The sequence below is a fragment of the Apostichopus japonicus genome, chromosome 20, assembly GCF_037975245.1.
Source record: "Apostichopus japonicus isolate 1M-3 chromosome 20, ASM3797524v1, whole genome shotgun sequence".
In the NCBI taxonomy this organism is placed as follows: Eukaryota; Metazoa; Echinodermata; class Holothuroidea; order Aspidochirotida; family Stichopodidae; genus Apostichopus; species Apostichopus japonicus.
The window spans coordinates 16348043-16362014 of record NC_092580.1 but is presented as its reverse complement, the minus strand read 5'-3'; the positions used below and the strand labels follow the sequence as shown (position 1 = coordinate 16362014).

At 38.3% G+C, this 13972-nt stretch overlaps 1 protein-coding gene across 3 annotated transcripts in view; it reads right to left on the bottom strand.

Moving 5' to 3' along the window:
* The window catches only part of LOC139961999 (contactin-4-like), a 60349-nt gene that overhangs the window by 5253 nt on the left and 41124 nt on the right, over window positions 1–13972 (bottom strand). For all 3 annotated transcript variants that reach the window (XM_071961781.1, XM_071961783.1, XM_071961782.1), the window contains 13 exons: window positions 13507–13602; window positions 10976–11182; window positions 9739–9841; window positions 9236–9423; window positions 8198–8391; window positions 7545–7626; window positions 6099–6374; window positions 5082–5245; window positions 4397–4511; window positions 3487–3642; window positions 2339–2476; window positions 1882–1952; window positions 963–1191 (listed from right to left, as the gene is read on the bottom strand). In XM_071961781.1, coding sequence (XP_071817882.1) covers window positions 963–1191; window positions 1882–1952; window positions 2339–2476; window positions 3487–3642; window positions 4397–4511; window positions 5082–5245; window positions 6099–6374; window positions 7545–7626; window positions 8198–8391; window positions 9236–9423; window positions 9739–9841; window positions 10976–11182; window positions 13507–13602 — 2019 coding nt within the window. The remainder of the gene's footprint in view (window positions 1–962; window positions 1192–1881; window positions 1953–2338; window positions 2477–3486; window positions 3643–4396; window positions 4512–5081; window positions 5246–6098; window positions 6375–7544; window positions 7627–8197; window positions 8392–9235; window positions 9424–9738; window positions 9842–10975; window positions 11183–13506; window positions 13603–13972) is intronic.

The following is a 13972-nucleotide window of genomic DNA, read 5'->3' as shown; positions in this document are numbered from 1 at the left end:
AAGCAGAGTTTACTAAATATGAACTCCTTAATTAAACACTGCTTTCCAATTATTCAACATGTAGCTTCATTGATCATTTCAAAATCACAAAGTGCCTCCGGTTTTCCGCAATCGTGGAAAACCACGAAATCAAACATTTACGCAAGTAACGAAACGCAAGTATTCTACAGTACCGGTATAGACTTACATAGTCTCATGGGTGAGCGTTAGCCTAGCCGTTGTTTGTAAATAAAATCACTGCTACAAACTTGGATATAACTTCGGACTCCCTCTTTCAAAACCACTTCTAAAATACCAGAGTTTATTAAGCAGACAGTGCACAGGCTCTCAGCCAATGCAACACTCTTAATGCAAAATTAGTGTGTGAATTGCCCCACATAGAGTTAAGAATGGGACAACCTCAATAACTTTATACAGGTGGAACGAAACATGGCAGCATTTCGTCCGTCCAGCTAGCAACATTCATCAATACATGATACATCCTGAGTATGTTGTTGCTACTTTGTTTATTAAATGATTTTATTAAATTAAAAACAATGTTTTAACTAAAACTCTGATAATGCAAGCCTGATGAGAAAAACTACCCACGTAGATGAATAAACATCGCTTCTTACTGGGCAAACACTGTTAATCAAAATTTAGGAACTGTTCATGCAAGAAAATATTGGAAATATGGAAATCGAACCCTGGATACAAAACCAAACAGCAACCAGAAAAACAACTGACACATTCCAAGTGTGAACCCTGTTGATATATGTATTCCTTATAATAACTAACCTTCCTGATATGGACTAATGATAGGAGTTTGACTGATTGGACCATTCTTTGCATGGTCTTAACAACCAAACACTAGTCCTTGTGTTACATGCACCATACAGTAAGTATCAAACCTACTTGATGGGAGTAACAATGGCTAATTTACCCAGCCCATGCAAGGCAGTACAAAACCTACACTAACTAACCTTCCTGATATGAGTAAACAATAGAAGTTGCGCTGATTGGACCGGTTCCAGCTTCATTCCCAGCTTGTAGTTTGACCTCATAGGGGGTGTAGACTGGCATGTTGGACACAATATGGATATTTTCACCGGTCCTGACTTCAGCAGTAGCAAACTGATTAGTACTGCTCTCTTGCTTCCAGTGTACAATGTAATAAATTCCAGGCCCATTCTGATCTGCACCATCCAGGGGCTGCATGACAAAAACAATATAAAAAATCAGGAGGAGAATGATGGGAGGAGGGGGGAGGAGGAGGAGGGGGGAGAAGGGGAGGGGGGGGAGGAGGAGGAGGAGGAGGAGGAGGAGGAGGAGGAGGAGGAGGAGGAGGAGGAGGAGGAGGAGGAGGAGGAGGAGGAGGAGGAGGAGGAGGAGGAGGAGGAGGAGGAGGAGGAGGAGGAGGAGGAGGAGGAGGAGGAGGAGGAGGAGGAGGAGGAGGAGGAGGAGGAGGAGGAGGAGAATGAAATCCCTTTGCAGACTAAACCTCATAAGGACTGAGGAAGAATCTAAGCAATATATAAAGTAATTGAATTACAAGGTTTCACACCATGGCTTTAATTTGAATTCAAAGCTAATAACTTGCAGGATGTCAATCAAAATCATGAAAAGAAAAATCTGCAAAAACAAAACTCCAAACAAAACTAGAGGCAGGCCTAATTCTCTGAAGAAAAAATGAAAATTTAACCTTGCAGAAAAAAAATGTGGACAAAGATAAATGTTGGCTACTTTTTGGGCTGTAGATGAACTTGACACATATGGAATTTATAACTTATTGTCGCACAAACCTGTGCATATGTAGTATTGGAATATCTGACAAAATATGTCAAAGAGTTCATGTTCACAAATTTCCTTTTCATTGTACAACAAATACGAATGCGGACTAACCTGCCAGGTAATTCTCAAGTCTCCTTGGTTACCCCCACCGCCAGAAATATCAGTCGGAGATACGCTTGGCTCTGTGGCATTTGAAAGGAACGAGAGAAGAGGCTATAATATCTTCATCACTCTTTAATAGAAATCTGCATCTTTCAATTAGATAAACTGGGACAATTAGCACTTTTAATCATGCCTGGCACTAACACGTATCGATGGGTACTCTGCGTACAATACTTCTGTACTTGCTTAGTTTTTCCCCGATTGAAAAGTAGAAACGCTACAATAACTTACACGTTATGATAAAGGTTGTTAAATGGGGTGATAGAGTAAAGAAAACCTTTTTAAAAAGAGTAGTTCGTGAGTTTTCCCCTGTTTTTCACTTTGATGTTCTAATAGCTGCAAAGGTAAGGGAAACATAACGTTCCTTATGGGAATCTGCAATTAATTCCAACCATCTGTAACTTACCTGCTGGTTCTGTTACCACCTCGGCTGATGGTGCGCTTGGTTCCCCCACACCACGTGCACTCATGGCGCTGACTCTAAACTGGTAGGTACTCCAAGGTGAAAGTTCACTGATAGTGACCGTTGTAGAGATAGAATTCACTAAAAATGCAGGAAAATGCACAAACATTCAACATAAAAGTACAAAGGACAACTTTTGTACTGAGCTTATAGTGTGTACAGGATGCATGAATATATAGATTTATCTATATTTACTTATTGTATGTTTGTATGTATTTTAGATCCTCCTGCAAGCAGGAACTCGCGAAGAAGCCTCATTGACTTATCAAAGCCGCAAGCTGACCGAAGTCAGTCTCTTACATTCATATTTAACGTCCATGATTATGAATTGTCAATTGTCAACAACTCTGTAACTGGGAGACATACATTAATCTTGGAGTGACTCGAACTGGGGACCTTATGATTGAAAGGCACTGTAGGATGCAAAAGCATATTATTTCTAAAATTCTTAATCTGTTTGGTCTGTTTTTTTAATTACCTCTCGCCAGCACAAAAGAAAGTAGTAGCTACACAGAGTAACCATGCTCAGGTTAAATTTAAATTCACAGGTATCCAAGAATACATTGACTCCACTCTAATAATTCACCAACTAAGTTAACCTGATATCCCATGCCATAATTAGTAGGCAATATGCTTTTAACCATGCTCAAGTTGAATTTAAATTCAGAGGTATCCAAGAAATACATCAACATTCTACTGATTCACCAACTAAGCTATAAACCTCATATCCCGTTCCATAATTATTAGGCAGTAAGATTTTAAATGACAGCTAATTCCGGGCGGCACAGTTCATATTAATGGTGCTGATAGTCATTAAATTTGCTTCATTTCAGTCCCCAACTAGACAATGTAATTTTGAAGCACTGTATCTGCCATGAAATATGCCATACCGAAAGGAAAGATGTTATCATATGATCATGAAAGCCATGACAATTTCCCAGGGCAGCATAGATTGAAACTAGGATTGAGGCGATGACAGACGATTACCTTATCTCCTCATCTTATAGTTAAGCTTTCATCGGAGGGGATGGAATCCCTCTATTAAATCAGATTTATAAGAGCTATGATTTCAAAATAAAGTCAAGGATTACCCGTCCTCTCTTCCATCCAGTTTGGCCGATGGTTTGTCTTTGATTCTATCACATAACCAGTCGTAGGGCTGTTATGCTCGTCGCCGGGTATCCATGAGAGTTCTGCCAGAAACTCTTCCAGTACAACATCAACAGCTGTAGGTGGATCTGGTGGACCTGTAGAAAACAATTTACTATATTACTTGTCACTGTTCCTCATTACTATAACTTATTCAGACATGAGCCTGACTTCTTAAAAAAAAACATGCTGAAAGTGTATGATAGAGTTTGTGATCGCACAATGAGCTGTCTAGTGTAGGCCAGCTTTATATATATACATATATATCAAATATCCACTAGAACACACAAATGATGGACAATGCATTACATACAAGGGCTGCCCCTACACACTTCATCTTTTGTGTAGGCTTTGTGTACTAGTTGCCCGAATGTTCGTGTTTGGAGTTGGCAGGCATATTTTCATATGCTTGAATATATAGACATATATATAAGTCGGAAATGTAAGAAGATGAGAAAACGCGGGGATGAAATTAAGGAAATCGGAAATAAACGTTTCTGCGGGAAAAGCTCATATCTGCTTATCACTATATCTTATTACACAGAAAGGTGGACTCTCATCTATAGCAGTGAATATTCTCACACTCAATTGTCATAAATATACATGTCGCCCTCATTAACTACATTCATCAATGGACCGTTAGTATTAGCAGACATAAAGTGAATTTGTTTAAAGCTTTCCAATTCTGTTGATTTCCCTTCTTTGATCACAAACCCAGAGAATGATCAAACGACATCCTAACTTGCACGACTGATTTGTTAAATAACTGATGATGAAGTGAAATCTCATACCAAGAGACTATCCTGTCCACCAACTCAGAAAGGGAAAGTAGTAATCATCTGTATACGTTACCTGACACTGTGATGATGGCAGACACCATATCAGCATCGATGCTGGTCTCAGCTCTACATGTGTACTCTCCTTGCATATCTTGGTTCACACTCAGCAAATGGAGATTACCATCCTCCTGTAGAGAAGAAAAGAGAAAAAGGTGGGGGGGAAGTGAGAAATTCAATATCACTGAAGAGTATCATGCACACGGAGAAGATGAAATAGATGCACAAATTGGAGAATAGATTCTGGAAGCTAGATTGAACTAGTTGGACAACTGATTTAACTAGTTGGACAAGTGAAAGTTTTCATTTATTATGGCTGACATATCTTATTTGTCAGTGGTGTTAGAAAGTAATATTGTTGCCTTTTGTCTAGAGCCATTCAGAGCAAAAAAAATAACATAAGGTATAACTATATGCGTGGTTCTTAAGTATTTTAACAACCCAATGGCAAAGAGCAGATCAGAAACGTTTTGAAACAATTTATTTCAGTAGTGGAAGTAACAAAAATCAGTGAAAAATAATGAGAGAAATGAACTGACAAAACTTGCTGCAAATCTAGCTGGAATATGTGATACATCTCAGCAGGAAGTGGAAATTGGGTACATTTCATTCTTCATCACATCTTGAATTTGATGAAAATAACTTACAGTTTCCATTAATTTAGTAGAACTTATATACGATAAAGACACACGTGCACACACCTTCCTATAATGTGGATTGTCATCGATGTTTAATTGACTACCATCAAAGAGCCAGATATAAATGAGTTCAAAGTCTTCATCGGCTGTTGCACCGCACTGGATGACGTCGTCGTGTCCAATAACGATGGTGGCATCAGCCGGAGGATGGATGATGTTGGTCCCATCTGCAGATTATATGATTCACTCGTTGTTACAAAAATAGGGGATTGATGATGACCAGGGTTTGAAGAGAACAATGAGTTTGTACGATACATAAAATGTATTAAATAGAGAGTAACTTTTATGACATAGATTAAAGTATGACAAACCTGACATTTTGATCCTAGCAGGATCTCTTCAGAGACTTTACATTGGCCTCTGATCTCCTTCAAGATCCTCTAACTGGCAGTTCACGTCCTCAAACTTTAATCTATTTACCTATGACACTGGCATTTTGCAAAAGACAAGCACTGTGTTGACAGTTGTTTTTTCTTTGCTTCTTTCTTTGATTCTCAGTAATTTTTATTATTTACATGATGTGATAGTTGTGCTTAAACTTGCACATGAAAAAATATATTACTGTTTCCAAAGAAGTTCTAAAATTATTATAATGCTGTCTTATGAAATGTCTGATGAAAAAGGCTATTTAGTGCTATAGCTTTTATCACATAGGTTTCATTAATGTTTACTTTAATCTAAACGTGTGGGTTAATGTAAATAAAAAAATGGAATTTGTGGTTCCAAGATTACGTTACAACAGGCAGTATGTCACTGCGAATCATATTTTCATTTATCTAGCTTGCCTTCTCTGTACTTTTTCAACTTTTCTTTGAGAAGAATTACGCATTACAAAAATGAATTCTGATAACTTCTAAACTGAACATAATTAATCATCAATTTAACCAACATTGTCAAGCATGGGTAAGTTTTAACACCTCATCCTCTGTCAACCAGTAAATTGGAATAAAACAAAATGATATATGGCCTTTATCATCACCAAGACTGATATCAGTATTTCCTTCTAATCTCTATGGTTACCTTTTATGACTAGGCTACCGGTACTGGACTCGGTGCTGAACGTGTTGGTCGCTTCGCAACGATAGTCTCCGAAATCACTGTCCACAACGCCTGTTATGTAAAGGTGTCCTTCCTCTGTAACATTGAACCTTCCACCAGTGTTGATTCTGCTTGAGCCACGGTACCATTTGATGGTCGGCTTTGGGGCACCATCAGGGTTACAGAGGATTAAGACTGATCCACCTCTCGCAGCTGGTTGATTGCTCTGCACTGGCACAGGGAAACTTGGTGGTATAGCTGACAATAAAAAAATGACATACAAACATTAAACTTTAATAGCAATGCTACACATTTCTCAATGTTACAACATTACACATTCTCTCCATCCTTTGTCTACCAATCCTCTTTAATACATCTATCTCTTGTCCTACCTGTCTGTATTCTGTGCTTATATTTGTCCCTTCAGTTACTGTCACTTGTCATTCAGCCCCTGAAGAAGACCCTGCTAGGATCGAAACATCAGACCCACATATTTTTATATAATGTTACACATGTTAGGTAAATGTTCTAAATGTTGTTCTTGAACCCGTCTTGATCAGAGAATATCATTGAGTTGGCTTATAATGGGTGGTTGGTAAATATTGTTGAGTTGGCTTATAATTGGTGGTTGGTAATATTAATGAGTTGGCTTATAATTGGTGGTGGGTCAAATATTTTCATGAACCCTTACAATGCAATTGATCCATAGTAGATACCTACAAGCATGAGAGGAAGGGTATGGCAATGATATCGACTTATAAAAATGGTTATGTAAGAAGCTCTTGCCCACCAATTCCACAGAAATTCCCAGCTGTGATCAAGGACATTGAGAATTTATGGAAACTCACCTTTACTGAAAATGAAAAAGAAAATTTAAAGCACTAAACCAAGATGACTAAGAATAGAATCACATTACCACGACAAGAAGTAGAATTCATGACTCTCAATTCTCATGACATTCAATTCCTAACATACAGACAGATGGACCAGTGGTGGAGCTAGGGGTATTGGTCAGGAGGGGCGAGAATGGTCTGTAGGGGCGCTTTCGACACTATCTAAGCGGAGCACAACCACAGGTTGGCGCGTAGCATACAGAAATTTTCTGAGTAAAGATACTCCCTATATCGCCGGAAATTACCCTTTCCGGGCCTGGCTAATTTGCAGATAAACGAAGAATAAATATGTGTCGCCGCCAAATTACAACAACAAAATGTGACAAATGTCAATAGGTAGATGAGAGCGCTATAAAAAAGTCAATAATCGTGAATAAGTAAAAAGTGCTAAAGAGCTGAAAAGGGCGCCAGCAGTCCATTTGAGTCCGTCAGGGGGGGCATCAGCCCCCCCTGACTGTACGGACGCTCCGCCACTGAGATGGACACTGGCTGAGAAACAAGTAGAGTGATATGTAAAGAAATTTTGCATACTCACCATTGACTTTGAGTTGAGCTGTGGAGACGACCGATCCGTGCTCATTTCTTGCCACACACTGATACATAGCCGAATCAGACTCCTATGAGAGATATATGGTATTGCATCAATTGCCAGAATTTAAAGGATCAGGTATGAAAAAACAGTCATAATTTATGGAAAGAGATGACGGTAATAAGAAATATATATCTATTCATAGCAAAACTGTTGAAAAGAATGTTATTCACTTTAACAACATGATGGAGGCATTCATTCGAATTTAACCAGATGTTTGGGGAACCTGGTAGATGTTTGTTCACACTATTACTGAGATATTTTAGGTCGTTGTATAGAAAATAACAGCGATAAAAATTATACCACCAAACATACCTGTTTGATCATAACAGAACCAATTATCGGACCAACCCTACATACCTCTAAACTAAGAGATCATGTCAAAGCCATGACAGCCACAGACAGAAAGAAAAATGGAGGTTCGAGGGAGAGACAGGTGGAGGGACACAGAACAGAGAGATGAAGACATAGGGATCAATGGACAGGTGGTAAGACAAGTGGGAGAGGGGGGAGATGGTTTGGGAGACAGGTAATGACCAACAAAGGTAGCTATTAATTCCTCTTGTCAAGAAACCAATTATCCGACCAACCCTACATACCTCTAAACTGGTAAAAGTGGCTGTGCGGAAGTTATCGCTGAAAGAGATCCTGTCAAAGCCAGTGTTGATTAGTTGGGCGTTGCGATACCATTCATAGGTGATATCATAGACACTCTCTGCCTCACAGCGCCAGGTCAGGGAAGACATAATGTCAATGTCTGTATCTTCTAATTCCTGCAGCCAGGAAGGAGCAGCTGAAGTAGGAAAAATTGCCAGGAAATAACTTTCAACCATCGAGAGTGCAAAATTAAGCAAATACAGACTGATTAGTTGGTTTTAACATTGGTTTGCACATATGCATCCATAGAATGGAGAAGTGGTTGTTTTTATTTCCTTCTTACAAGGTTTCTCTTTTTAATGTCATCAATTTTTTTTTTTGTCCATCCATCATGAGTAATTGATTCAGAGTCTACACAATGGGCATGTCTACTGTGAAGCCACAGTATAACATTTACTTGGCTGCATAAGCTGTTGACATTGAAGTTTTAAATGATTCATTATATAATTCCATAAAATCATATCCATTTTAACTGTGAACCTCAATTCTACCGAGAGGTAGCACACAATTATTATGATATTTATCACACTTATAGCTTCCAACCACAAAAACACCTCACAGATGGTTGCATACAAACAGGGAATAATTTATCTGGTATCTCATCTGCCAAATAACTAAGAAAACCAAAAGATGGTAAAATTGAGATGCTAAATAAAAGCACTAAATTATTTCCTGTTTAAAGTGTGAAGCCCACTGTTAGTGATTTGTTTTCATATATTTTGTTCATTCTTTTTCAAAAGAGTTAAAAAAAACTGAAATGGAAGTTATCTTGTGTTATAATGTGACAGTACATACCGATCCATGCACAAGGAGATAATAGATAAAGGCTGATTAGATGTACATCTGTCGCTAAACCAGTAAGATACATCAAGAATAAAAATAAATGCAATTTTTGGTTTTCTCATTAATGAAAGAAAAATTTAGCAATAATCAAGAGCAACACCAAACAAGATGAAAATATAAAAAGAGAAAATACTTACAGACAACTGTTAGGGTTCCTGTGGACTTCACATTTTGTTCTTGGTCGTTTGATGCCAAACATTCATACTCGCCACTGTCCTCTGGTTGGGCGTTACGGATAATCAGTTCTTGGTTTTCGTTTGAAGGTGTGCTTGGCAATGGCGCATCTGCTGGAGACTTGCGACGCCACTGTAATGTTGGGTGAGGACTGCGAAGAAAAGTAGATATGTTATCAAACTTATAGAGATATTCACTCGTCGGAGTTTGACCTCTGTACAGGTGCCGATTGGGTCATTTAAACTGCCATATATATGTACTAGTCATACGTTGACACTCTGACTAACTTCAGCTGCTTAAAAGGTTCCATTTCTCACAAACTAAAAGTGGTATTGAAATATAATATGGACTGACAGCAATGTATTTTAACAGTCTACACAACAACTCAAAGTTAACTTTATGCCTGACGTCATATTGTTATGTAGTTTTATAAGTTAACTCCAAAAGGGCATAATTAGTGACTCACCTTCCAGAGAAGAAACATTCCAGTGTGGCATCTCTGCCAGCTTTGATGGTTGTATCTGGTACATCAACTAGAACTCTTGGTGAAGACACAGCTGATGCTGAACCTATGAAGGATATCAATGATAATACACAAAAAGCATGTAAAAGAGATCAAATATCCACATAACAAAAATAATAATTAATTTACTCTTTACACAATAAAAAACCTTGTGTCTACTGGATATATTGGATACAGGCCTTTCATTAAGAGGCCAAGGGAGCCAGCTGAATCCACTTTTGGCTCCTGGTCCTTTAGTTTTTTGGGCAGGACAGGGAGCCTATATTGCAAGACCGGAAGCGGTTTCTGAAGTCACGAACGCGTTCATATATGGCTTTAGCAATATGTTATTTTTAATGAATAATGATCACTCAACTGTTGTCACATCTCTTCTGTTTTTAACTTTCCGATTATTCTGTGCATGCGCAAATGCAATGTCAACCGTACACTCTCTCAACCATAGCAACGTGGTGTCATAATCTACCGTATCTCCCTACGACCAGCCTATATGTTCATGCGCTCCTCCCCTCATCAGAATAGGAGTGGCCGTTGGCAATTGAAAACTATCTTAGAGGCATCCTTAAATTTGAATCATAAGCCGCAGCCAAACCTCCAGTACCTTAAGTGTGTTGCTTAATGTCCGGAGTTGCGATGTACATCACTACATATATGGGTGTACAAAAAGGAGTGTAGCCAATATGGTACTGTTGATATACATAATCACCTTTCTATCTGAACTCTTTTCATTGGGAACCATCAGTAAATCGGTATAACATTTTTGCTTTTGTTGTTGAAGTTAAGCGTCCTTTTTCGCAATCGCCAAAATTCAGCTTTAGTTACAGTAGTAACGTTGGGGGAAATGACCAGGCGCCATTCATGAAAATAAGCTGTCGCTTGGTGGTTATTGTAGAGGCAAACCGGGCGCAAATTTTCGGGGACCTATGGTTTTAAAATTGCCCGGCTTGATTGGACATAAAGCACATTGAAGAACTGTAGGTAATGATCCGTTACTTTTCCAAGGCACAACTTAACCTCAGGCGTTCCAATTAGGCGTGGTTCTGAGGAAGGTAAGAGGTGAAGAGTACAGAGGGGAGAGGGGGGGGGGCAAGGCCCATCTTGACGGGGCTCCAGTCAGAGTTGCTTCACATGTAGCAATGTGATGCATTGAACCCGCTAAGATATGAAGTCAATTTCCATGTACCTGACTGTACAGTGACTTGAAACCTTGGACTAGCTTTAAAGACGACTGCTGCACCGAGCGAATCCACGCTAGACTTGACCAAGCAATGGTAGAGTCCTTCGTCAGTAGTTTCAACATTAGCAAAGCACAGTCTGCCATCAATGGTAGTTCTTATCCTTAGGTCTGTTGTCACCCCACTGTTATCTTTCTGCCAGATGACATCCAAGCCTGTTCAAAAGAAGAGATTTCTCTGTGAAATTATGACATGTTTCTACACAGGTATCTTAGTAGTCATTTAGGTACAGTTTGAATATAAGATCGGTGGGCGTGTATCGTTATCTTTTGTGCCATAAGGGCAATGAAGGAGTATGTGGTTAACTGGTAATCGTAGGTTATAATATGGTACAGGTATCAAAAGAAGAGATTTCTCTACGAATTATGACATGTTTCTACACAGGTATCTAAGGAGTCATTGAGGTACAGTTTGTATATAAGACTGGTGGGCGTGTATCTTTACCTTTCTTGCCATATGGGCAACTAAGGAGTATGTGGTCAATTGGTAATCGTAGGTTAAAAAATAGGAAAAGATATCAAAAGAAGAGATTACTCTGTGAAATTATGACATGTTTCTACACAGGTATCTAAGAAGTCATTGAAGTACAGTTTGACTATAAGACCGGTGGGCGTGTATCGTTATCTTTGTGCCATATGGGCAATTAAGGAGTATGTGGTCAATTAGCAATCGTAGGTTAAAATATGGTTAAGGTTTCTTGGCTGTATTGTCAAAGTAAAAACAGAGACACAGAATGGAAAATATTTTAAAATTTTAATCCTCCTTAATATATCACATACTGATCGCCTTATTCAAAGTCGGTGAAAATCTCACGACCCACCAAACATTTCGAAACCCAAATGTAAATATGCCTCTCATCAGGTCTATCCACAGTAAAAGAGCAATTATTTGAACTTATGAAAGTTGTGACATTGTGAACAATCTTTCTGTGCCAATTACTTTGACTAACATTTAACTTTAACACTCCTTGGAAGTTAATATTTACTGTACGTTTACTGTAGTATATCTCTGTGGCTTGGACTAAAAAATGCAATAAAAGTTTCTTACCAAGCAGTTGGTCATCCAATAACTATAATTAAATTTCTCTAAAATTGCCAAAAAGGTAAACAGAACATCACAGGGAGCGAATGCCCTTCCTGCGAAGAAATGTTTACTTGCATGCGTCCCAGCAGGTTGATGACTTTAGCAGAAAGGAATATCACATCGGAGAATTCATTGAAGATGGTTTTTTGATTTGATTTAAAACAGTAACTACCAGATGAAGCAAGCAGAATATTATTATTATTATTGTTATCTATGTATGGGGTAAAAGGTATGTCCTTAGAGGTTTGTCTGGTATATCAATTGATGATTCAATTATAACTAGCCTACATGAAGTCATGCACTTGAAACAACCACCAGGGATCGAACTGGTGCAAGCAGTGGAATATACAAACGGAGTGTTATGTTACAATGAAAGGTTTATGAACAGATATCTACAACATGAAGTAAAGGTACAACATTGGATCAGCAACATTCTATGTTATCATGGTGTTGCTCTCTTTTTTTTCATTTCCTTACTTTTTTGTAATTTTCACTATCAAGAATTTGAAAATTAAATATCAACAAAATTTTACTTTTTTTATTGATAGTTTACATAGTTTATATACTTATAGCTACACAACACAGTTTACTACACTGTTGTTATTGAAAGTGAGATATTGAAAGATACTGTTCAAAGGTTATTGAAAGATATTGAAAGTTATTGAAAGTGAGATACTCCATAGTTTACAGCTCGAGTAAACATAAAACAATATGAAATCATTTACAACAGGGTAATGTCATGATTGATCTCTGTGATAGCACCTTGACACCTTCGTATGTCGGATTTCACAGAATTTTTTTTCCACACCAAAAACGTTTAATGTAATTGTGTTATAATAATAATAATAATATTTAGGATTTATAAAGCACAGACATATCCACCATTAACAGTGCTCAAGGCGCATCACACTATTACCCTGGTCAACGATAACCTGTCAAACATAGAGGCAATCCCTCCTCATGTCACATTAGCTCAAATTGAAAGATCACATAAAGAGGAAGACACAGTATATCAATAATTTCAATTTCATTGTCAAATGAAACTGATGTACAGTTTCATCCACGATAGATGTACTACCAATTGTTGGCCTTAGATGATGACAGTCAGAGGGCTGTTATAATAGTATAATTTCAAACCAGAGTGAAATTTAAAAAGGTGCCTTCTTTCTTTAGCATGTCCCAGTAAGTACAAAGAAACTGAACAGGATATGTTTCTTAGGGTTTGACTAAAATTAAACTATTTGAAATGTAACACCAAACACCAGTAGTTGGTGATATATCGATCTATCTGTCTGTCTCTTTGTTTGTCTGTCTGTCTGTCTGTCTATCTTCTATTGGTACTTCAGTTTACCAACTTTCTAATTCTTCCCTTCTATTTCCTATCATCTTTCAATACCTGGGTAATGGTCAGGAGGGCTACAGCTGATGCAAGCTCCAGTATTAAGTTGCAGAGAAACAGGATCCAAAGGTGTCAAAGGATACTGGTCAACATCTGAAACCAAAAAGAGCAAAAGGATAACTATCCTAAAGACCATATCAAGATAATATCAACCATCATTCATGTGGCCAAGTTCTGAAGAGAGCGTCTCTATTCGTACCCCCTTACATTTGTAAATGGTCTATAGCCCTATTAATACTTGGGAATTAAGAGGGGTGTAAAATCCAAGAGCTGGAGGTCAGATCTGTAGATCAGGTAGATTTGTAGATCAGGGTAGATCAGGGCCTGTGATCTGGGCCTCCTATGTACACTGTCAGGGAAACCTCCAGGCAGTGAACAAAATGCACTTCTAGAAGAAGGAATGGATTTCATGTTTTGACCCCCTCTAATCTGTCCATTGACAAACCCATGATTGGCAAGACAG